The sequence below is a fragment of the Micromys minutus genome (assembly GCF_963924665.1).
Source record: "Micromys minutus genome assembly, chromosome: 30".
NCBI lineage: Eukaryota > Metazoa > Chordata > Mammalia > Rodentia > Muridae > Micromys > Micromys minutus.
This window is the reverse complement of record NC_137965.1, coordinates 12,150,223-12,176,629: the sequence shown is the minus strand read 5'-3', so window position 1 is coordinate 12,176,629 and position 26,407 is coordinate 12,150,223. Positions and strand designations below refer to the sequence as shown.

Genomic DNA, 26,407 nt, shown 5'->3' with positions numbered 1-26,407 from the left:
TTAATCCCAGCACTCGGGAGGCGGAGGCAGGCAAGCCACGATTACCCTGTATATGAACAAACCAAATATGAACTTAATTTTAATATAAAAACAATTTACAAAATGGCTTAGGAAAAACTGTTGGGTAAAAAAGGCTGCTTCAACTGCTTTTACACTGACATAATTTTATGTGACTGAAAACTCAAATTCTGCATAAACGGTGGTGTTCTTCAGCAGTTCAGCTGACAAAACTAGACTGCCATCACTAAATGTACCGTCAGAGGCCTGTGCAGAGAACAGATCAGAACAGTGAATGAGCCAATCCAAGGCCATGATGCCTCCAGCTTTTATTTTGTCCAGAGTATATATGATGCAGAAACAGTCAGATGCTGCAAAATACCCATCTTTAACTTCCTGGCCTGCTTTCTTCAGTTCTGTTGCCCATCTCTTAACTGTTCACTGGAGTCAAGACCATAATGTGGTGTGCCACGGCTCAAACCCAGGTTCATGCTGCACTACCACCTGAGCTCTCTCCATCCCTCCATAGTTTCTAGGTAAGCATCCTTGTAAAATGATGAGCATGCTTAAATCAGTAGTAATAAGGGGGAAGAAAGAAAAATAAAAGCCAAGCAATACATTATAGAACACGTGGCCACGTGTGTAAGGTGCCTCAAGCCTGCTCACAATTCAAATGTAGTTTGTTCTGCCACCACCTAACCTTTCGACAGTTTTCATGTGTGACACGCTCCTCCTGTTGGTACTATGAATACATTCCTCAGACTCTCAACCCTGGAGGGAAGGCCTCAAATGCCTAATGACAGAGAAGGAGGCAGAGTGAAAGGTGAAGCAGACCCCAGAGGCTCCCAGTGTTCACCAGTCCAGGTGAGCACCACCCCGTGAGTATTGAGAGTAACATTAATTATCCTGTTTGCTTCCCCACAAGCAAGAAGGGAACTGCACAAAATTTTGATGTGAACATGAAACACATATAAAAAGATGAACCTCAGGGTTGGTGGGAAAGGGAAAGCCAACCAACAACTGTTATAACAAGACTAAAGAATTCAAGATGAACACATTTTTAGACTTGATTTCCATTTTATTATATTACAATGTACATTCACAGGCTTTCTTGGGCCAGAACCCTTTGCAACTGGGTCCTTTTGCTGACAACCTTTAAGAATGCTAAGGGACAAGCAAGATACGACTATCTTTCTGAAAAATGGTAGAAGTCCAGGGATGCAACCGAAGTCCAGTCAGGGCCCGTCTCCACTATAAAACACATTAAGCTGTTAGGTCATTAGGAACACAGTAAGCAATAAGAAATGATTTGTACACTGCAAGAGTTTAAGTGCTTACCTAAAATAAGTTATCAGGCTGTTGAGTTCTACAACAATTTTAAGGTGACCACACTGCCATGAGTTCCTTTAGTGCCACCCTCAACTACCAGAAACTAGAACATCCTGCCTCTTCTAGAGAGAGGAAAAAGAGCCTTACAAACAGGAGTTACCTCCTGGGTGGTAATCACAAAGAATTGCTTGAAGAGTCTATAAAGTTATTACTTAACAAAAATTACTGTTTTAGAATCCAGTCAACGTTGAAGATGTTTTAGTGAAGAGATGCACTGAAGGAGCTTTCTATTCTTTTCTCTAAGGCAGGGTCTCATGGAGTCCAGGCTGGCCTCAAACTTGCTGTGTAGCTAAGGATGACTTCTGACCCTTCCTGCTTACAAGTGCTGGGATTTCAGGCAAGTGCCACCATGCCTGAAGGTCAGAGAACAAACTGCAGGTGTCAGTTGTCCTTCTACCCTGTGGTTCTGGGGGTTGAAACTTAGGTCTTCAGGCTTGGCAGCAAGCCTCTTTACCCACTGAGCCCCCATACCTCCCACAAACAAACAAACGATAAAACATGGCAGCTGCAAGGGGAATGGAGTCTTAAGTATTTGTGTGGCCAGTAGTTGTAAGTTATTTTCCCCAGGGGCTGGTTTTTACTGTTCCTGGCTGGGAAAGAGCAGCAGCCCTTAATAGAAATTCGACTCCCAACTTAAGCTTATTGCTACCCAAGTCTGAGAGCTAGATTTAACTTTTACGAAGATCAAATCTACAGGGAGGAAATTTATTCACAAGATCATACTACCTAGAATGCCTCAGAGTATCTTCACTGCCCTTTCCATTATTTATACTTTCTATAGGCAAAAGAAGATGCTTTGGAAATTATGGACACTGAGAACCAGGCATTTCTTACCTGTCTTATACACATATATAAATTCAACTCTTCTAAGGGGCTCAGACCTCATTAAAACCATTATTTCTATCTCGACCCACATGGTGATGCTGTCTATTCAACATCCTAAAGTTTCACCTCCAAAAGGATAAAGTCTAAGAACAACACTTGGCCAGAGTTTCTGTAGAAATTGGTCGGCCTTTATAAACCGTCTCCTCAACTGGATGGGAAACGGAGGCATCGCACGAAGAGCCGTGTGTGGTGATGTGCAATGCTACCAAGGATCCAGACTGGTGGGTACGTTTAAGAATTTATTTGCGTTAAAGCCTGAATGAACACTTATTTGACTTTACACATACTTCATATGACCATGCATCCTGGACTCCAGGGGTCACTGACAGGACTCCAAAGCAACAACCAGCGGCAAACCAAAGCTGGTTAAGATTTTCAAGTCTGCGGGACCACAGTAATGCTAGTTTCCTGGGACTGAGAAGAAGAGACATTTGTCAGGTGATGTCTGCATGACTTTTTAAACCAGTAATTTAAGACATGAAGAGTGGGGAAGGGTCTCTCTCAGACACTAAGAATCTTCTTGTCAGAATCATGTGCCCGAACACAGAGGGAAGGCTTTGCTTTGCTTAGCCCCATTTACTGGGAGCTTGTAATCTCTCAAGTTCTAGAATCTTCACAAAAACTAAAGTCTTATTAGCAAATATAAAACCATATTTAAATAAGATCCTTGAAGTACCATTGCCTTCACATTTTACAGTTATTAAGTTAATGAATCTATTTATAGATGAAACATGGATTTCATAATGTTTATTCTCAACCACATTCTACCCCGATACTACATTCACCCACTCACTCACTGAGCATTTACTACAGAGCAATCGCCCTGGGCTAGGAAGGCAGAGAGAAACAATGAACACAGTCTCCGTCCTGACGAAATGCAGCCACATTGCATATTTACCGCCTAGGATTATCACAAGACACAGCAGCGGAACGCAACATTTTCCCCATGGCTGTGGGCAGCGTCTGGACCTAGCAGACCTGTGTTCTTCTAAATTCAAAGGCCACCAATGCTTCTTTTGCTTTAATTTTATTTGGCAAAGCAGCACTGCATAAACTGTGCAAAGACACAACAGCTTACACAGAGTGTTGGATGCACATACGTTACCAGCGGCAAACTAGAAACAGAAAAACGATATTGAGCTACAAGCCTCCTGTCATTTGGAGAGGAAAATTACATCAGAGGTGTCCAATCTGAACAGTGGAGTGGGTGTGGACACCGTATTTACAAACACCTAGTTTTCAGGTAACAGCAGCTGACTGTGCCTATATCATACTACCCTACGATGCCACATCGGAAGCTTGAAGAAGAAAGCTCATCTCTATTTTCTTAGTAGCATCTAACAGACATTGGCTACCAAGAAAGCTAAACTTGTGAATGTGGTGTTGTTATCTGACACACTGAAGAAATCTGATAAATTAATATTGGAACGGAATTAAGTGTCCAAGAAAAGCAAAGCCACTCTTCAAAACGGATTCACAAACGAAACTTTCCAGTTGGAGAAATGTGGGCATGTTAAAACACACAACGTTAAGGCTTTGCAGCCCTCCTCTATTGGTTTGGCTCTGCGCCTTTTTGGATTAGGAAACCCTACAAAACCACACGTTTTCATGCTGAAAATAAGAGTGTAACAAAGTCCAAAAGAAGCTGTGATGCTGTTGGTTCTCGAATGCTTTAAGGACCGAGATGAGCAATCTGCTGCAGTGTTTAGACTGGTCAAGCTCACGTCGCTCTTACAGTTCATCCCTGGGAGAAAGCAGAAAAACGTAAGTAGGAGTTACACGCTGGGAACTGTCAATTAGACACAACCTTCGAGAGTAAAATGTGCAGATTTCCAAGCAGCACAAGAGAAATAAAAGCCCACTAAACCCCAAGCCAAAAGCACGGACATCAGTCACTCTGAGCATTTTTCATGCTACCCCCAAACAGAGAAGAAAACCACAAAGCCCAAGTTGGTCACAAAACTAGAGAAAAAGAGTAGTCTTTTGCCTAGAGGCTGTTTGCACTTGCGCAGTGGGCCAACTACAACCCAAACTCTCTGGAGAAAATGCATTGTCTGGGGGTGCGTCATTACACCTGTCAGCTGATTTCCTAAGGCAGCTTTATCAGCTCCAAGGAAAATATTCACTCAACTGCGAACAGCACTGGGCCAGCAGCTCCAGCGAGGGGAGCGGGAAATGAGAACGCAGTCTAAAGTCAACTAGGCGGCATGTAAACTCGACCTCAACGAAGCCAGTAAGCACGGAAATAAACCAAAGCACCATAAAGCCTCGGAAGGTAACTTGAGTGATAAAAACATCACTCAACACTCAGTTCCTCAGGGATAAGTGTGATGTCACAATTAAATCTCAAATGTCTGGGGAAAATGTTACAAACCGTGTATTGGGAAAGTGTGAGCAGCAAACAGAGACACAGTTTCTACTTTATTTTATTTATTTATTTATTTGTGATTCAGATCTATTTCTGAATCTAGGGCTTTAAGACTGGCTGGCCAGTAAGCCCTCAGAATCCACCTGCCTCTCCCTTCCTCTGCCCACTTAGTGCTGGAGTTCCAGACACGCCATGGCAGCCAGCTCTTATGTGGTGCCAGGGATCTGAACTCGGCCCCCCAACCCCTTTTTTGCGCAGCAAGCACTTTATAAGCCAAGCCACTTCTTCAGCCTCTGGGTTATCTTTTACACAATTATCAGTTCTATTCCACCCTAATATAGTCTTCTAATAACAGTATTCATGTTTCTTTAAATTAAATGAAAGTGTAGTGCTATTAGCATTCAACAGTCTCAACTGTAATTCATGCACAGGTCAGAATTATCCGTCTACAGAGGGTTCACTTGCTCTATTCACACACTTCATTAAAGCATGACTTAGACTTGTATTACTTGCAAGGCATTAAACGATTAGTAAGTAAATCCTAAGGCTCATCAACAACATAACACATTTCCAAAGATCCTCTCAATTATGTTTTGGGCTTTGTTTTGTTTTTTGTGGGGATGCTGAGGATCAAACTGAAAAACTTGAGCATGCTAGGCAAGTAATCTACTACTGGGGCACATCTGGACTTTGTTCACATGTTCTCAAGAAAGAAAAACCCAAGCTCATAGATTGGAATTTTAAATCTTAGGGTTTAAAGAAAAGCTAACATTTGCTATGAACACGTGTTCAACTTCCACATCGCCTAATTCTCTCAAATCCATTCAACTTTCCAGTTACTCAAGTTTCCCCGGTGTTCAAAATTCTGATCTCTATCTGATGCGAACACATAGATCATTTATAAAACATAGCACGCCCAAGACTTAGAGCAGCTCTTTAAAAATGGCAATATGTTAGTGGGTAGGTTACGGCAGTGCAGGCTTGTACTGTTTTGACAGCTCTGTGTTAGCGATACTGAATCATACAGTGTAGTTCAAGAACAAATGAGATGCACTGCAAGGAAATAACTCAAATCCACCAGTGTTTTCCTAACAGTCTGAGTCAGGAAGATGATGTTTGTTTTGGTTGTGGGGTTTCTAAACCATATATAAAAGAAAGAATGGACTCTCTTTATGAAGGAGGGGTGCAGTTTTACTTGCTAGGGGCTCGTGCCGTTTCTCTTGGTTACTTTCCAGAAGTTGTCAGGAAGAGCCCATCGCTGAAATACCACCTACTTGAGCCATAAAATATGGGGAAGTCAAACTGGTGCTGACCTGGACGATTCATCCCTACTGGCTAACTTTTATAGTGCTGGAAAATATCACACCAAAGGGAGAAAAGAAATCACCAGCCTTTATTCAGCTGTGGATTCTGCAAACTATAATGATGACTGTCTGATGGTACACTTGGCGCACAAATGTCTTGGGAGTAAGTGAGCACGTTTCGATTGAAGACCCACTCCATAAGATGGAGCTCATATCTTGTACCTGTATCAGGGCCAAGAAGCTGTGGTTAGACAGGCCATAGGCCCTCGCGAAGAATCTACTGCTATTACCTCACTAACATAATGGTAGTAAGTAGATGCCTAATGACATTATACCTCATCAAAGTTCTTTTTTGCAGTAGCTGGTAATGACCAGAAACCCACAACTAGTTAGCGTGCAGAGAACGAGTAACTGTGGAGTGCTCAGGCCTAAGTGGGACATCGCACCTCACCCAAGGCTCTGGACCACTGCAGGGATAGGCTGGCAAAACGAAGAGGCAGAGGCAGGGGACGGCTATAGGCAAACTGTCTTCCAGGTACAGTGGGGCAGCGGAGTCACACATATGGACTTCCAGAGGCTGACAGCAGGCACAAAGCAGCACACAGCTTCAAGACAGACACAGTCCCAACATGGGGAAGGGGGGTTCTGTCAGCTAGCTGTGGGAAGGTGGAGAGTTACATTTTGGTTTTTTTGGTTTTTTGTTTTACTCTTTAAGGGTGTGGCACATGACTGGTCTAATATATTCACAGATGGCCACAAACCCAAGAATAAAACACTGCTTTAAGCAATTAAGTTATTATTTTTACAATTAAACCCTCAAGGGCCAATCAGATAGCTCAGTGGGTAAAGGCACTTGCTATCTATACTCCGAATCTGAGCTCAATCCCTGGGTCCCACGTAGTAGGACAGAACTGACTTCTCCAAGTTGTTCTCTGAGCTCCACACCCATGCAATGGCATACACACATGCACACACAGAGAGGAACTTTAAAAAGTCATTCAATGGTGACTGTCTTCTTTACAGAAAGCAAAATTAAAAGTTCCATTGTACTTAAAATTGTCACTTTACTAAAAAAACCAAACCAAACCAAACCAAACCAAAAATCCTCTTGAAATAAGATTTTGTCAACTAGGAAGGATTCGAAGGCAGACACTGGGAGACTGTCCTTATTTGGGCACCAGCTTCAAGCAGCACAACACAGCACAGCACTCCAGTGCTGCTGGTGCGTCTCCATGGAGAGGAGGAAAGGGGGAGGAGATATGGCAGCCTGAGGACACATTCAGCTGATACAGTAGCACAGAGCAAAGGCAGGCACTAGCTTTCTCCTGAGCCATGCGATGCTGTGGGGACGGGGCCGTGAGCGCACACTGTGCTGGGTGCCCTCCAGGCAGGCTGTGAGACCTGGTGTATACCACTGGACAGCTTCTGGAATTTCTTCCCTCTCCAAATTTATCCAAAAGTGCTCAAAATTGGCTGTAGTAATCTACAGCACGCGGGCACATTTGCCTCTAATGGTGCCCCAGAGACCACCAATGCACACCTAGGAACCCACCCAAAGAGATCAGCCCAAAGGCAGACTGTCCTCTCTGGGATTCTGACATTTTTTTGAAAAATAGGACAAATAATTTTTCTATCTCCTTGTCATAGGAGTGAGAGGGAGTGAATAAAGCAAGAAATGATGGCCTCTTTTCCAGATCAAAGCATTTATTTCCATAACCATAAAGCAGCTATAAACATGACAGAATTATGCAGGAAGTCTGAGAACTAAGTCATCCTGCAAAGCCAGAGTGCAGAGCAGCCATGCCGACCAGGTCTCACCCTCCCTAAGGTTCGAGTCACACTGAAAGACACTTGTCACACTTCAATGTCATGAGTCTCTGAAGCTTTAATGGAGTAGCATGGAGGAAGCCACCAAAGCAGCTCTTGCAGGCTAAGGTCTTGAGGCCCACACCCTTTCACCTTGGATGTGCGGAGGAAGAAAGAGCAGAAGAGAAAATCACTTCCACCTGGACCACTGCTTCTCTCTGTCTGTTAAAGGCACGTATATCACTCCCATCAGAGGCTTCATTTTGACACTGCCATCTTGTAGCTTGTCATACTGCTCCAACATTTGGTTTCCTCCTGCAGGACCGACTGGCAATATCAATCTTCCACCAGGCTTTAACTGGTCTATTAACTAGGAGAAAAAAGAAACCCCCCCACACAGCAAGTTACAGATGTGAAACAGCCGTACCACCAGACAGTGCTGTTAGGAATGGTCAGTGTCTGCGGGCATAACAAACCCACAGTGGCTCAGGGCTCTTATGACACACTACACAAGCACAGTCTCACATATGACACACCACACAAGCACAGTCTCACTCACACATGACACACTACACAAGCACAGTGTCACTCACATATGACACACTACACACACGGCCTATGCTTGAGCCATCTCTAGGTTACTGGCTTTTCTAACGGCCTCTGCACTCCTTCACTGTACAGATTCAGTACAGTGCTCACTGACAGCTTCAATGCTGCCGTTTAACTTGCTGGCCCTCCTTCCCTCTCATTCCCTGTTGGCTGAGCAAAGAATAAGCAGAACAGTTCTATGCCGAGTCCCCACTTACCCTTCACTTCTCCGCCTCCCCACTCAGCTACAGGCTATCTGATGACTGAACCTATATCATAAAACCTTTGCCGTCATAACACCTGACAGAGCCACCGGAACAGCTAAAGAGCTCATGTGTTTGGCAGAACACACCACAGCCGGGAACTCTAATGCCAGTGTAGCGTATTCCAGATCTTTGTGGAAGGGGGCACGGAGAAGGGAAAAGTACAGAGAACCAGCAAGTAAGTGCTATCCGACTGCGGTGGATCTGGGGCATCTCTGAGACAATGGTAAGGGAATCCTGACCAGGAGAGCAGGGAGTTGGACTGGTCACCTTCAGTCCTGTATTATGAGGACACTCCTATGAACACAGACCCAGACTACCCTTTCTGTCTGAAAACAGTTACATCATATGCTATCCTTTGAATAATACCATACCAAACCTTATGTTAGTTAAAACCAGAAAGTAAGAAACCTGACACTTTAGATAGTATTACCCCCAAGAAGGCTGCTTTTGATTAAAATTTGGTCACTAAATCTTTTGTTTGTTTGTTTCCATCTTTATTTTTATTTATTTATTCATTTATTTTTTGGTTTGGTTTTTCAAGACAGGGTTTGTGTAACCAGATCAAAGCATTTATTTCCATAACCATAAAGCAACTATAAACATGACAGAATTATGCAGGAAGTCTGAGAACTAAGTCATCCTGCAAAGCCAGAGTGCAGAGCAGCCATGCCGACCAGGTCTCACCCTCCCTAAGGTTCGAGTCACACTGAAAGAAGGGCAGACCATGCGACACTGTCCTGGATCTCACGCTGTACCAGACTGGCCTCGAACTCAGAGATCGGCCTGCCTCTGCTGGGATTAAAGGTGTGCACCACCACACCCAGCTTTTTAAAAAGTAATACTTGAATACTGAGTTGCCTTTGAATTATGTGCCTGAGTTCTAACAGCTATAATAGGAAAATAGGAGGCGTCTTCCTGCACCCCAAGTCCTGCTCCCAAAGCCAGTCTTTCATCTACCTTCTTGGCATCACACGTATGCTTCAAATCTACACAAGCACTGAGCTCTTTCTATGCAACCTCCTGGTCCCAAGCCAAGTGACTGTCATCTGTACTGAGCTCAGATTGTATAGACACGGCTCCAGTGACTCTCAGACCCAGTTCAAGCTCTACCCTCACATTCTCTCTGACGACTGCACTATTCTTTCACACAGACACTTCCCTTCCATCTAATAAACGTCTACCTATATTCTCAACGTCACTGAAACTCATCACTGCATTGCTACCTAAAAATATCTCAGATTTTATAGGACTAAAACACACAAATAAAAAAAAATAAATCCCAACTCACTGCCTGGGGTACAACTGGGGCTGCAGCTCCCACATGAATAGCATCGTAAGGGGCCTCTTCAGCGTACCCCATTCTTCCATCACCCACTGAAAAAGAAGTTCCACTTTGAAAATCTGTGCAAGTCAAACTTGATGTGAAAAATTCTAACACAGGAGGTTGAAAATGGAGTCGGTAAGAGACTTTTCTGACTTCATACCTCCTGAAGACATAGAAGATGGGGGAAGAGTGGCAAGCCTAACCACTTACAGGTAAGAATTTCTATTTAGCACAAGGGCAGGGGACACAGCTCGGTGGTACAGCATCTACCTAACATGTGGAAGGCAAGAAAGCAAAAGGAAGGTAGCAATAAAATAAACGTGCATACCACCAAGGGTAAAGAAATATGTAAGGCAACAAAAGAGTAATCACTACAACACCTACATCAAAGAGAAATACAAGCAACCAGATAGCTGCACAGGCACTGACAAAAGGAAAATCCAATGGCAAAATGGAAACAAATTCAACCTCACTAATGAGCTGGAAAAGGAGCTGAGATCATAAGCAATGGACATGGGCTGCTGTTTCTACTCAGTGTCTCAGTGCCAGCGAAGAGTGCAATTCTTAGCTCTAAGCACTGCTCTTGTGCAAATGAAAACTCTCCAGAAGAAACAGTAAGCTTTCTACTACTCACCAACTAGCCGGACTCGCCCGGAGGACAGAAGCATTGGGTCATCCTTTTTGACATTATTTATTGAGTCATCTACTAGTTCTTTAATGTGATCAATTCCAATGACCTTTCCACTATGCCCCACCTGAAAAACAAAAGATAATTCAACAGTCCATAGGGCTAAGTTTGCTTTTTTGAGATTTCATTAATTCCTTAATTAAAACCATATTCTGGATTGAGAAGAAAAAAAAACAGTTTAAGTCTTTTATCTGCTAAACTCTAAATTTATTATAATTACCATTTACGGGGGCTGGAGAGATGGCTCAGTAGTTAAGAGCACTGGCTGCTCTTCCAGAGGTCCTGAGTTCAATTCCCAGCAACCACATGGTGGCTCACAACCATCTGTAATAAAATCTGATGTCTTCTTCTGGTGTGTCTGAAGACAGTGACAGTGTACTCACATAAATAAAATATAATAACTCTTTAAAAAAATAAAAATAATTACCATTTACAACATTTTTTTTTTACTTTTTGAAGTAATTTTATTTAAGCAATTAGAAATTTAAACTAAGTTACAAAAACTCATGATACTAAGAAAATTGTGTTTTTCTTACATTTTTAATGTTTAAATCCAGAACTTAGTCAAGTGGGGTTTGTGGCACAGGCAAAGGCAAGTAGCTGAGTGTGAGTGAGTTCAAGGCCAGTCTGCTTTACACAGTGAGATCCAGCCACAGCTATATGATGAGACCCATCTCAAAAAACTAAATGTATTTTTAAATACAGAACTTTGAGGTAGAATTTAATTACCAATATTTAATGTGTGTGTATGTACTCTAGCTAAAAGGCTATAATGGCTATTCTCAGTTGTCAACTTGACTATATCGGGAATAAACTACAATCCAGAACTTATAAAAATCTTGTGAAAAAGTTTTTTAAAAAAAGTTAAGGTCCAGGTGTGGTAGATTGAAAACACTTGGCCCATGGGAAGTAGCACTATTAGGAAGTGTGGCCTTATTGGAGTAGGTGTGGCCTTGTTGAAGGAAGTTTGTCACTGTAGGGGTGGACTTTGAGGTCCTGTGCTCAAGCTCTGTCCAGTGTGGAGAAAGTCTCCTTCTGGATGCTTTAGAATCAGGATGTAGAATTCTCAGCTCCTCCACCATGTCTGCCTTTATGTGGCCATGCTCCCTGTCATGAGAATGGACTTAACCTCTAACACTGTAAGCTAGCACCAATTAAATGTTTTCCTTTATAAGAGTTGCTGTTGTCAGGGTCGGAGCGATTGCTCAGCGGTTAAGAGCACTGACTGCTCTTCCAGAGGTCCTGAGTTCAATTCCCAGCAACCACATGGTGGCTCACAACCATCTGTAATGAGATCTGATGCCCTCTTCTGGTGTGTCTGAAGACAGCTACAGTGAACTCATATAAATAATTAAATCTTAAAAAAAAAAAAGCTGCTGTTGTCAGTTGTCATGGTGTCTCTTCACAACAATGAAACCCTACCTAAGACAAAGTTGGAGACCTTTTTAAAACTACTTTTATTCATTTAATTTGTACCTAAGTGGCATGTGCCCTGGCATATGTGAAGAGGTCAAGGGAGAACTTATGGAGGCTGTTCTCTCCTTCTGCCATGTGGGTTCCAGGAATTAAACTTAGGTTGCCAGGACTGGGAGCGCGTGTCATCTGTCAGCCCCCTAATGAGATTTTAGAAATGAATATTCCTTTTAAACCAGTAACATATTAGCCCTAGAGAACTACTCATTAGTTCAAAGCTATTTGCAGCTTTTTACAAAAGAATTTCTGATACCCAGCTCTGAGGACTTGAAGTCTACAAAACAAGCAAAATGTCTGAAAAAAAGTTTGTGATACCCCACTGTGTGCCAGGCACCAATCTTAGATATTTAACCAACAACAAGGAAAAAAAAACTAGACAAAAATTCCAGTTTGTGTAGAGTAATACTAGAGAAGCTACTGCACATTCAGATAAAATTCTAATCTAAGATGCATACATATCAGCATAAGTCGACCAGGACCTCCCACTGTGGCCACAGGCTTTCTCAAAGCAACCTGGTCAGACTCTGAGCACAGATGATTCTTTACTCCATGTGCCTTAGAGGTCCCAGCTTACACTCTGGACAGTGTCACCAAATAAGCCTCTGGTGCTACACTAAACAAGCCACTAAAGGGCTTTAGCAGCTCCTCGCCTAACGGAAAAGCTCTACTTCTATTCTTAAGAGACATTAAGATGGCCTGAAAACCAGGTCTGCTCTGTTTGTTTTGTTTTGTTGTTGTTTTTTCCTGTTAAATGAGAACTTAGCAGAATGTAGTTTGAATAACTGGACTGCTATATTGGGAGCACAGGGTAGAGGCTGTCTGATCATGATGCACATGCAGAAAATTGTAAAGGCAAATAAAGACACAGAGAGAAACCAATCAGCCAGGCGTGATGACATACCCCTTTAAACCCAGCACTCTGGAGGCAGAGGCAGTTCGATCTCTGTAAGTTTGAGGCCAGCCTAGACTACAGGGTGAGTTTGAAGATAGCCAGAGTTATATAGAGAGTTTCTGCCTCAAAAAGCCAAAATGAATAAAGTAAAATAAAGCCTGGCCTTCTAAATCCAGCCAGTTAAGAAGCCAGGAAGGCCCCTAGGCTTTACTACTAGATAAGCTGAATAAATTCTCTTTGAGACCTACAGTTTGAGTTCTGTAACTTGCAACAATAATCTTAAATGATACATATAAAATTACCATCTTAATAGAACATTAAAAAAAAAAAACAAAACAAAATTAAAACCACCAGTAAGAAGAAATCACAGCTAAATCACATAAAGGAGAGTAAAGTTCTTACCATCCGTGCAAAACACGCGGTGAGGATTCCACTTCCAGATCCTACGTCAAGGGCTTTAGCACCTTCATGCAGCTGGTCAAACAGAAGTTCTAGTGCATATGCGTGCTGCCGAAAGAACATTGGCCAAATATTAATGTCTTTTTCAAGCCCATATACCACCTCATATAAACACGGTTGGTAACTTTCTACCAAAGCTTCTGCTCTTGCCAACTATGACAACAATGTGAACAGAAGGATACCGCAGTAATTACATGAGAGTTCTTGAGTTTGTTTAGACCACTTACATTTAAAGTACTCTGAAATTTTAGGTAACAACTACATAAATTAAAATTCAAAGTCAGAGGATTAAAGCGGGATTCCTTCCGAGATGCCCCGTCCTATTTCCTAAAGGAAACCAGTGTTTCCAGTTTCTTCTAACTCTTCTGGAAAAAAATTTCTTTGTCGTGTACAAGCAAACACGGTTTCACGAATTATATTTTGAAGGGAAATTCAACACCTAAATATTATATAGTGTCGACTACATTCAGGTATGTATGAATAATAACAAATACCAACATTGAAGAGATTTAAGTTAGCTGCAATCTTCTATAATAAAGACAATTAATGTTATCAAATATAACTGTAAGCTAATAACACCTCATAAAAGTTGTACAAAGTACTGGGTGTGGTGTTACTCAGGAGGCAGATGCCAACTTGGTCTACATCGTGAGTTCTAGGCCAGCCAAGGCTACATGTAGAAACCCCAAAACTTCAAAAGAATTGTCTGTATGTTAAATCCCTTTCTTTCTTTTTTTTTTCTTTTTTGGTTTTTCTGAGACAGGGTTTCTCTGTGTAGTCCTGGCTGTCCTTGGACTCACTCTATAGACCAAGCTAGCCTCGGCTTACAAAGATCCACCTGCCTCTACTTCCAGAGAGCTGAGATTAAAAGTGTGAGACGCCGCCACCACCTGGCTTATGTTAAATTCTTGAAAGCAAAAGCATGGCTAAGATATTATTTTTATGTCTATAGTATTGTGGTGATCTAAATGAGAACGGCCCCAGTAGGCTCATATATTCACATATTTGGCACTCAGCTGGTGGAGATGTTTAGGAAAAATTTAGAGGTGGGGACTTGATGAAGAAGGTGTGTCACTGTGGGCTCTAAGTCCATTCCCAGTTAGCCCAGCTAAGTCCTAGTTCCCTCTTTCCCTTCCTCCTTCCCTCCCTCCCCTCTCAGGCTGTGGCTCTCTGTACGCTCTCAGTTACCACCCCAGCACCATACCTGTATGTGAGTTGCCAAGCTCGCCATCATGAATCATAGACTCTAACCCTCTAACCTCTGAGACCATGAACCCCAAACTAAATGTTTTCTTTTATAGGTAGCCTGGATCATGATATTTATCAGAGCAATAGAAAAATAACTAAGGAGCAAAAGAGATGGCTCAGAGAGTAAAAGTACTTGAAGCTCTTGGAGGAGACTTGGGTTCTGTACCAGTGCTCCATATGTGTTAGGAGCTGGTCTCATGCTCTGTGTATTTAGATGCTGATTTCTGTGCCCTGAGATCTAGTGGAATCCTCCTTATCAATGTGATGTAAAGAATTCTCCCCAATTATATCTGATTAGTTAATAAAAGGCTGAACAGCCAATGATTGGTCAGAGGAGATAGAAAGGCTTCTAACAAGAAGAGTTCTTCTAGGTAGCAATATAAGTAAGATGTTTGGCCAGGCATGATAGTGCACACCTTTAATCCCAGCACTTGGGAGGCAAGAGACCGAGGCTTGTACTTCTCTGTAAGTTTGAGACCAGCCTGATCTACATAGTGAAACATCGCCTCAAAAAAGAAAAGAAGTGTTTGTGGCTTGAGTGAAATGGGATCTGTTTGTGAACAAATGAACAAATTAACTCACCATGTGAGGAGCGCTGATTGTTGCCTGGAAACCTGCAAAACAAAAGAGAATACTGACACGCTGCTACAGGATCACAACACGCAATGCATGCAGCTCCTTTTCTAACAGCCACATGTTCACAATTCTTTTTCAGTTTTTATATCTTTAAGCAAAATCTGTTAGAAAATTGACACAGGAAGTTAGAAAACACAGTCACCCACAGGCTAATGCGCTTGTGTCATGAACCCACTAACTCCTACTTCTAAGAAGCCCTGTTGCTAATGAGGAAAAGATCCACGCCACTGCTCTGAGTGCATTACCGCTTGTTCAGATCTTGTAGACCTATAAATCTATAAATCACTTGTTTCAGACAAGGCCTTACAGAGCCAAGGCAAGCGCTGGGCTCCTGTCCCCTGCCTTCACTCCTAAGTGCTCAGTTTACAAGGGTCATGCCAGCTTGGGTCCTTCTTTCATTTCTTTCTTTTTGAGAGTCTCTATATAAGCCCAGGCAGGCCCTGAACTCACATCATTCTTAGTCTCTCAAATGGCTGGATTTACAGGCTTACACCAGGAAGAATTTTCTTCATATTTATAAAAGGAAAACCTTCATAAGTAAAATAAGTATTCAGTCTTAGCAGAATTAGTTTCACATCTAGGACAACACCTTAACCAGCAGCCGACCATCTTAGAGACTAGTAAAGCACTTCAGCGTGCTCCTCTTTAGCCATCCAGTGGTAAACCACTGTCTTGTGCTGAGTTTTAGCCCATGTTTCTCTTCCTTCTGGTGTTACACACTCAAGATTTATTTACCTGCTTCTGCCTCTGGAGCAATTTTCACTGAGCGGTGGTAGCAGGTGCCTTCGGGGTTCAGAAGCCCCCCAGGATCTTCTTGCTGACTGTCACAGTGCTTCAAAAGAAGACATGGCAGCTGGCCGACAGAATCCTGAGGCACTTCTAAGCCTCAAAGGCGCCCACTGCCAAGGCTCAGCAGCTCGGCAAAGCCTGCTTCAGGACAAGAAATTAAATGCGGAACTTTCTAAAGACAAACGAAAGCCAAAGCATCCATGAGGCCAGTGAAGCAACTATCAATAACTTCGTTACTTATACCCTTTAGATAGTGATTTAAGAATCAATGCTAATAATGCAATTTCAAAATCAAGGATTCTTAAACAGCACTCAGCTACAACTCTTTTAAGTTTTTGTTAAACTTTTGTTTTTCCTTAAAATATTCCCAAACTTCCTAATTTGCATAATATATTTTTAAAGACAGAAAAAGATGCATTTTGCTACAAAGGGTAGGTTGGGATATAAAACTGAGCAACAAAATTTCCATTAATAGGCTTATAACCCATTTATGTGTACCACTTTTTTTCCTAATCATAAAATTAGAGTAAATAAGAAAAATGCGACTTTTTAGAAATATAAAGCTTACCTATTGATTGTGGAGAATCCATGTAGGGGTTAGATTTTGCATAGTGGGAGCGGTCTGTGGCCAGCATCACTTCAAATACTTTATCTGTCTTGATGATTCCATTCTCTGAAATGAATGACAGATATTTTATGCAGATGTGACATCAGATGTATTTCAGAATTACTTTCTCAGCTACATCGCAGAGGTCAGAAAGGAGCAGACATGACTTTTGCCTGCCATGATCCAGGCAATGTTCATTTGTCTCCACTGACAGTGGTCAGGATGGAGAAAATGAGAAGGGTTTCAGTTACATTCAATATATAATGTACATGGAGCTGACTGAAGGACTGAACTGGGGTACAAGTCGGGTAATGGATAACAATCACGCCATGGTCTTAGAAAACCCAGAAAGGAGTCAAGGTGAATGAATGGGAAGCTGTGGGTCACACAGCAGGAGTATTCAGAAGTCACGACGCATGAAGCTGAGGTTCAGGAGAAAGTCCCAAGTTAGACATCTGTCTCTAGCCACAGATGGTAATAGACAGGAAAGAACACACAGGGAAGGCAAATAAAAGCCAGTGCAAGACAGTTGCTGCTAAAGCAGAGCCTTCAGAATGAGGAGCTGGGTGGGTGGCTCAGGCCTGTAAATCCCAGCCTAGGGAAGCAGAGGCAGGGCCATTCCCATGATTCAAGGCCAACCTGGTCTACGTAGAGGCAAGGATTCATAGCAAACCCCTGCGGCAAAAAGGCAAACAAAAGGACTAACCACAGATACAGAGGCAAGCTAAAGGCCTAGCTGACAGTGTTATAAAGTCCAAAAGAACGGAATCTTTCAAGAAGGAAAATAAAATAAGGTCAATTGCATGTACATTTACTTTGCCCAGCAACCAGTTATGTAATGTTGTATGTTAAAACTTCAGTGTGTAAGGTGGAACATGCTTTTAATCCCACTGCTTAGGGGGCAAAGGCAGGCAGATTCCTGAGTTCAAGGCCAGCCTGGTCTATATAGCTTATTCACGGTGAGTCTCAGGTCTATTTGAAACAAAATAAACAACAACAACAATAACAAAAAACAATAACTCTCAGAAAACCGTGTGTACAGTTACTCAATAAAGCTCTTGCTTCTCTCTTAACTGTGCTCATTGGCTATGGGACATGACAAACTCCCACAAAAGGACAAACAAAACAGCCTAGTTACAGATCTACAAGCAGTAAGATTGAATGGTCTTGACTTCAGCACTTCAGGAAAGAAAGAAAGCTTTCTTACTTTGCTCTTTAGAGACAGGGTCTCACTATGTAAGTCTAAGGAGGACTTAAACCTACCATTTTCGCTCAACACCCTGAACACTGAGGTTGTAGAAATGCCAGCAAGTTCAAAATAAATAAAATGTCTAAACCAAAACATGCTTTTCTTTATTTGACTACATTATAAATAGCTATTTTTTTTGAGACTTCAGTAAAAGCAACCTGAGTAGCTTAAATATTCATGCAAACTTATGTCATTTCATCAATTGTGGAAATTTCAATTTCCAAAAGTTAATGGTGGCCATACAGCTGCCCAAAAAAGACACCAAAATAAAACCCTAAACCTGAGACCAAGAAAGGGGCAAACAAAACAAACAAGGAGAATAGGAAAGAAAGAGGAAGCAAAAGACACGGATTAAACACTAATGAAATCATTTCCCTAAAAGGAAGTACAGTGCTAACTGCTGTAGGAGGCAGAGGCCTGGTGTCACTAGGGGAACCTGGAGTGTTAAGCACATAGTTATTCTTCAAGGGACAGAGTGCTCTGTTATCCACCCAGCCTGGTGACCTTTGTGCTGTCTATGTGGCCAGAGACTTTCCTGGCACCTGAAGCTCCCCAAACCCTTGTTGTAGGCTTGTTTCTCTCAGTTAGTGAATAGATCCTATCTTTATAGACCTTACAGAGTTTCCAAGTAGTCATATCTGACTTGTATTTCACTTAACTTTTCTTCCTCAAGATTTATGTGTGCTTTGTTGTATACCTAGGATTGAATTAATAACCACCAGAATATTTTTCACCAAATTATGCTGTGATTAAATATGCCTACAATAAACTTGAAGTCAGACTCCATAAGTTTGAACCAACAGCAGGTACTGTGTTGAACCAAACTGCTTTCCTGCCTCCCTCAGCTCATCTCTCTGCACCCCATTAAGGCCACAGAAACTGCTCCCTTCCCTCCTCTCCCCAAAAGATACTATAATATTCAACATATGTCTAGGATTTGGAAGAGCACAGTACTGGCTTCAAGAAATGTCTTGTAAGTCATTGGGCCAATGGTGCCAAGGCCACTCAACAATAAAAGAAGACTCTTAATAATTGATGCTGAGACAGCTGGAGAGCCAAAGCAAAAGGCTTAGCTTTGACCTTCCCTTGTTACATATATAAAAATTAATTAAAGGCAATTTTTTAGAAAACTAAATATAGAACCAAGTGGATCTGTAAGTTTGAAGCCATCCTGGTCTACAGAGCAAGTAGAAGCCAAGACTACAAAGAGAAACCCTGTTTCAAAAACCAACAAACAAAAATTCCATGCCTAAATATAAAAGCCATATGATAACCTTCATAGAAGAAAAGATGATGAGGGGCTTGAGATGGCTCAGGGGTTAACAGCACCGGGGGCTCTTGAAGAAAACCAGTTCTATTCCCAGCACCCAGTGGTTGGGTTCCATGGGGATCTGACGCCCTCATCTAGCCTCCGTAAGCAGAAGGCATATGCATGGTGCACATTCATGCAGGTGAAATACTTAAAACACATAAAATAAATCTAAAAAATATAAAAGAAAATACTTGAGATGGCTCAGTGGTTAAGAGCACTGACTGCTCTTCCACAGGTCCTGAGTTCAGTTCCCAACAACCACATGGTGGCTCACAACCATCTTTAATGGGCATCCAATGCCATTTTCTGGTGTGTCTGAAGACACCAACAATGTACCCACATACATAAAATAAATAAATAAACAAAGCTTTTTTTAAAAAAAGAAAATACTGGGTAAGTATTCAAAACTTTAGATTTGACAATATTTTTAAATATCAAAACAAAAGCATCAAAACTAAAATAAATTGTGCTTTAAAAAACCTTCCCTAATCTTTGAGAGACCCTAAGGCCTTTTACAGTCTCACACCCTCCTTACAGCTTCCCTCTCCCACTAAGGGCTTTTGTGGTGGGTTTGAGGTCCCGCACCCACTAGGAAGGAGTTCTTCAACCTTACCTGGGCAGCCCCTGGAATGTAGGGGAAGAACCTTAATATATGACCCAGGAAGGCACCAAGCAGTACTCCTTCCTGAGAGGTGTTTTATCTGGGCAGCCCTGGAATGGAGGGCATAGGTCCAGAGATGCAACCCACATTGGCAGGAGCCAATCGATTTAAAAGTCAACTAAACTCACCAATGATTGCATGCCTAGTCACTATCACTGTAGCCCACCTGTTACTAAGTGTATAAGAACTATACTGATGGAGGGCTAAGGGTGGCCTCTCCTCTGGATGTAAGCCGCCCCAGTGCACTAGACTAATAAACCTCTTGCATTTGAATCAATCCCCCGATCTCTCTCTCATTCATGGGAGCCTAAAATACATAAGACTCAAGTTGGGTCTTACAGCTTCATAACTAATGAAAAGACCAATGATTGGTGGAAGAAAGTATTTATATATAAATTTATCTGTGGAGTCTCAGCCACATGTGAATATCTCTTATCTTAGCACTTGGGAGGCGGAGGCAGGAAGATAACAAGTGCAAGGTTATTCTCTGCATTGCAGTGAACCTGAGGCCAGTGTAACATGAGACCCTCAACCAACTCTTAGGACTTGGTACTAAAAAACAGTCACTAGGGCTTGGACTCAGTAGTAAAGGACTTGTCTAACATGCCTCAGGGCTCTGGATTCCGTCTTTTCAAAAACAAAATCCAGAAAGTTTTTAAAAAGATGGCCCAGGGACTGGAGAGATAATTCCATGGCTAAGAGTAAATGCTACTACTGCAGAGGGCAGGCCCAAGTTTGATCCCCAGCACCTGCATCAGTGCCTTACAACCATGTGTAACCCCAGCAGCATGGGACCCAATGCCTCTGACAACCTCAAGCATCTACAGACATATGCGGATAATCCCTCTTCCACACAAAATATTTGTAGAGAGAATCTCTTGGGCACTGGGTATCACTCCTCAATAAAATACTGATGGCCTATTAGGACAAGACAGGAAGCCATAGGCGGGAGTTCTGATAGAGCGACTAGAACTCTGGGACATAGTCAAAGGTGGGGGATTTCACCCTGGACTCTAAGCAAGATGGACACATGGAAATGAGGAAAGGTAACTAGCATCATGGCAGGCTTAGACTAGTTTAAACAGGATTAACTGAGTTATTAGCAAGCAGGAATGAGCCAAAGCTTATGGCCTAGGCATTTATTCATAATTAAGCCTCCGAGTCTTTATTCTGGGAACAAGGAGGCCAATTAGAAATGCTCACGGTTTTTTTTTTTTTTTTTTTTTTTTTTTTTTTTTTTTTTGGTTGTGAGCCTAGCCTTTAACCACTGAGCCATCTCTCTAGCCCTATTTTTCTTTTTTAATTTAAACCTAAAAGAAAGTTGAAAATAAGAAAAGATGGCCCAATTTTTAAAATGTACAAAGATCTAACTAGACATACTCCACAATACGTAATCCATGATCCACATTACATAAAAATAGGCCATCATTAGTCATCTGAAAAATACAAATTTTAACCACTATGAAATGCCATTTGTCACTCACTAAGATGGCTATAATAAAAAGTAATATAAGAAGCCAACTCAGTAGCAACACCTGTCCTCAGTCAAAAAGTAGAAACAGTCCAAATGCCATCAAAGGATGGATAGAAAATGCAGTGTATCTGTAGAATGGAATATCACTCAGCCACCGAACAGGATGAAGTATTTATTCATAAAAATGGACAAAACTGAAAAACTATGCTGAGTGAAAGAAGCCAGTTATAAATTATTGTATATTATATGACTTTTAGGTAAAATATTAAAAAGCAGATTAGTAAATTGCTCAAAGCTGAGAATGGCAGGACTACAAAGGTGAGACAAGATGCCCTTCTAGACCATCAGTATGTTCATGTGACCACAGCAGTTGTACATCTCTGCAAACAGCAAAACCCTTGAATGATATGACTTAAGTGGGAAAATTACACTGTGTGGGATTTACTGTAATAAAGCTGGGTAAGAAAACACCACTTTAGTGGGCAGGCAGCATGCTGATACACGGCTCAACAGGGATGGGGCGGTTCCTGGGAGAAGAGGTGATGAGCCTGAGGAAGAGAAGCATTCATAGAAGCAGCAGCTGACCCTGTCTCCTTCCCTCCCAGCTCTCACCTCAAACACCATCATCACCTGTTACAAACCTGCAATCACACAGAGATCCTGGGGTGGCCTGAAGCCCCCACCACAAATGCACAAGACAAACGGAAAAATTAAGCTGACCTCCAAAAAGAAAACAGACCATAGCACCTCAGTGAATAACTACAAAGTTGATCTGAAGCACCCTAGAGAGTAAGCTATCCGGGAATAATGAACTCTTAAAATGTATTCTGGAAAGTGATCCAGTTTAAAGACAAAAAATAACTAGAACTTCGTGCAGGTGACATTAGGTTTTTAGAGGAGCATTCAGAGCAAAGCAAAGATGAAGCAGTTTTCAAGTCAGCTGAAGAATATCCAAAGCAAGGAATGACCGCGGCTGCACTCCGCACCCTGACCTCAAGAGCCACATCCCAAGCCCAAGGCTGACACTCGGCCTACAGTCAAACTCCACAGTGGAGAGAGCTGCAAATGGGACACAAGGCACCATTTCAGGTGGATGAAATGTGCTGTGGTGATAACCAGTGAAGGGCAAAACAGGAGACATTTTAGGCTTTGCTGGCCATGTGGGGCACTGTTATGGGGCAAGAACAGCCATACAGTGAAAGTATGTGCCTTTGTCACCATAGTGTTAATAAAACCCGAAATCAGCTCAGATTTGGTCAGAAAACTTTTAATTGTTTACCCAAATCCTTTTCAGAATTCAGTGACAGTTGTGAATTGTGTTTGTCACTTTTTTAGAAGTATATTTTTTAATCAGCGAGTAAATTCTAACTCAATTTAGGTGTAAGATTTCAACTATCAAGGTTACAGAGAGAAATGTTTTGAATGTGCAAGAATTTAAGAATGGTGCACATGCAACTCTTCTAGCTTCTTAAAACGTGAGTCACACCCTCTAACTGTAGAAGTTAAAAGAGAAAGAGAAGGGGGGGTGCAAACAGTAAAATGTATCTGACAATGTGCAGGGGCTGGAGGATGGCTGCTGTTCCTCCAGGGGACCTTACTTCAGTTACCAGCACCCACATCACAAGGCCAAACCACGCTACATTAAATAATTTTATTTTTGGCAATCTATGACATATATAGCCACCACTGTGCAGAAATATTTCTTTTTTAAAAAATTGTTTTTTTTTAAAGATTTATTTATTATAAATTTAAGTACACTGCAGCTGTCCTCAGACACACCGGAAGAGGGCATCAGATCCCATTACAGATGGTTGTGAGCCACCATGTGGTTGCTGGGAATTGAACTCAGGACCTCTGGAAGAGCAGTCAGTGCTCTTAACTGCTGAGCCATGTCTCCAGCCCCCAGAAATATTTCTTTCGAATAACAATTTGCCTTTAGATGTGCAAAAAATAATGTGCTGCTTGCTTTGCATGTAAAGACTAATTAGAGGTTAATCATACAATTACCTTTTTCAATAATGAACAACTTGCAGCCCCACTCATACACAATCTGTTTGCAGCCTTAGGGCACAAGGCCCTAATTAATTAACTATAAAATGGCTATTGTGGGTCCAAATATGCAGCTGATCCAAATAAGGGGTTTAAAAGTAAATGTAATAGAATCTGAATTAGAAGCCAAAATTTTAAAAGTCTGAAAAACTAAGGGCCATATTAAGAATGGATACATTTTTCTTTCCAGCCTGGGGTGTAGAAAAGGACAGAAAGTGAATCAAAATTAAGGTGGAAAAAAATCACAAAACTATTACTATTACACAAGAGGCCAAAGTGGGGTGGGAGGTGGGGTTGTATGCCTTTAATCTCAGTACAGCCTGTTCTACAAAGTGAGTTCCGGGACAACCCAGGAAACACACTGAGACCAACTCAAAAAAAAAAAAAAAAACCACCACATGTATTGCAGAATTACAGAAGCATCATGATTTATATATCAATAAAACAATGGGAGGCAGTTTCAAGCAGATAAGACTATAAAAAGAAGAAAATGTTTTACGTGTAGTGTCACTAGGACAGGTCTGTTACAACAGAGGTACAGAGCAGTAAACAAGAGAAAACCAGCACACTACACCTCGTGAACAGTGGTACTACACCTCATGAAGAGTGGTACTACACCTCGTGAACAGTGGTAATCACTAGTTGGCAGAGCAGAGTTATTCACTTCTCAGAATAAAATGTTATCAACTTTAGTAAACAAATCGTTATTAAACTGGAAACGAGACAGGGAACTTGTGAATATCCTTTCTTTAAAAATGGAAGGGGTGTGTTGGAGTGTGCCCTCCTCGCTTCCAGAGGACCAGAGTTGAGATCCCAGCACTCTCCTCGGGCAGCTCACGACTGCCTGTAACTGCAGCTACAGAGGGTCTGACACTCTTCTGGCCTCCTCGGATATCTGCACCCACACAAACGTGTACCCACAATAAAAGATAGACCTTTAAGAAGTGAACAGAGCAAGAAGTAGTGTCACATTATGGACCAAATAGGAGAGAATGTAACTTACAAGGGCAGGGCTTGGAGTAGAGCATTTGCCTACCATGTTGGAGGACCTAGATTCTACCCCATCACCATTAAAACAAAGGAAACCATAAAGAGAAAACAGGGATTAGGCTGTGGCCAGGTGGGGACTAGGAGAGCCTAGCCTTACTGGGCTAGAAACTAAAACAAAAATCTTCTTAAAGGAGTTCAGTGGGTAAAGGTCTCTGCTACCAAACGTGACAACCTGACATCTATCCCTGGGTAGTCTTGCCACAGGTCCAAAACCATACGGCCACTCGAATATGGACTAAGTCTTCAAAACTGTGAACCAGTATATATATATATATATACTCCTACATAAATTATCTTGGGAACTTAGTACAACAAACGAAAGCTGGCTGATAGGAATTGGCCTTGCTATGATGTAGAACAAGTGACTACAGCTAAACTTGAAACACTGCAACACAGTCCAGGGAACATAAGAAGAATCTGAATGACAGAAGAAGCACGCTAGAAAAAACTAAAGATGCCAAAGCACAGCTCAGCAGGTGCTTCCTGTAGAATTGGAGGGCTAGAATAGACTGGAAAGCAGACAGTAAATGCTACCCCAACAAGGTTCCCATGGAAATGATTCTATTGGCAGCTGGGCTAAACATCACTCTTGTTAACCTGTGGGAAACAGTTGGACTACATTTTATCCATGCTCTGAGACTGTGGGAGCCTGAGCTTAAAGACAGAAGACCAGCTCATCTGTAGAGAAAATGGTAGAGCAAAACCAGCATTCAGTATCAATATTACCAGCAAAATGCTTTTAGCCAAACTTACAGCTAGAAGTAAGAGGAAAAAGAACAGACCATAATAATTTGAGAAACTTGTAGTTTGGCCAGAAGAAACACCTATAAAAGGTGCAGTTGCTAAAAAGATGAACACCACTAAAAATAAGCCAAAGGCTTTGCGTTGGAACAGTATGCATCTGGGGAATCAGGAAGACTCCACTCATTACAATGAAATTTTTACTGCAAAAAGCATCCATGTAGAGCTGGAGTCAAAAGAAAAAAGCAGTAATGTCCATGGATCTAGAGAGGTGGCTCAGTTGGTAAGGTGCCTGCCTTGCAAGCACAAGGACCTGAGTTTAATCCCCAGAACCCAAGTTAGGAAGGAAGGACAAACAGACAGACATGATAACGTGTGCTTGTAATTCCAAAGGAAGGCAGAGACAGGTGGATCAATATACACCCAGCCTAGTTCACTTGGTGACTTCAGGCCAGTTACTGATCCTGTTTCAGGAAAAAAAGAGGACAGTGTGTAAAGAATAACACCAAGGTGATTCTCTGATCTCCACACACACGTACACATGCATCCACACCCACATATATACCTGTACATGCGCGCGCGCACACACACACACACACACACACACACACACACACACACATTCCCCCGCCCCCTCGTGTTAAATGAAGAGAGACTTGGGCTAGAGATTTATTTGCTCAGCAGTTAAAGACACCTGCTGCTTGTTCAGAGCTTAAGTTCAATTCCCAGCACCCACAGGGTGCCTCCCAATTAACTATGACTCTGCAGTTCCAGGGAACAGTTCTTTTTCTGGTCTCTGCAGGCACTGCATATATATGGTACACAAACATATGATTGGGCAAACACAAATACACACAAATTAAAGTAACTTTTAAAAAGAAAAACAGATGAGACTTAGGACAGCATGCTTACCCAGTATCACTTTAGGAATTGTTCTGTTTGCAACCATAAAGACCCATGAGGTCCTAACAGCAGTGAGTCCACTGTGCAGAGGCACACCGTGGCATTATCCTGATGCTCGTTTTCTCCAGGGACTGAGAATGCCAAGTTCTGGGCCTGGAGAGATGGCTCAGCAGATAAGAGCATTTTACTGCTTTTGCAGAAGACACAGTTATGGGCCCCAGCACCCACTGGCAGCTCAGAGCTACACAA

At 42.0% G+C, this 26,407-nt stretch overlaps 1 protein-coding gene across 4 annotated transcripts in view; it reads right to left on the bottom strand.

The window, feature by feature from the left end:
* Window positions 1-1,069: 1,069 nt before the first annotated feature.
* Window positions 1,070-26,407, bottom strand: part of PCMT1 (protein-L-isoaspartate (D-aspartate) O-methyltransferase) — a gene marked incomplete at its 3' end in the record, with an annotated part of 32,177 nt that continues 6,839 nt past the window's right edge. For 2 of the 4 annotated variants that reach the window (XM_080941853.1, XM_080941855.1), the window contains exons 2-8: window positions 16,681-16,785; window positions 15,270-15,301; window positions 13,383-13,487; window positions 10,562-10,682; window positions 9,892-9,977; window positions 7,950-8,119; window positions 1,070-4,015 (exon numbers count right to left, since the gene is read on the bottom strand). In XM_080941853.1, coding sequence (XP_080797979.1) covers window positions 4,003-4,015; window positions 7,950-8,119; window positions 9,892-9,977; window positions 10,562-10,682; window positions 13,383-13,487; window positions 15,270-15,301; window positions 16,681-16,747 — 594 coding nt within the window. In that variant the 5' untranslated portion in view covers window positions 16,748-16,785. Of the gene's footprint in view, window positions 4,016-7,902; window positions 8,120-9,887; window positions 9,978-10,561; window positions 10,683-13,382; window positions 13,488-15,269; window positions 15,302-16,680; window positions 16,786-26,407 lie in introns of those variants that run through there. The other 2 variants (XM_080941856.1, XM_080941854.1) reach the window with 2 other exon arrangements.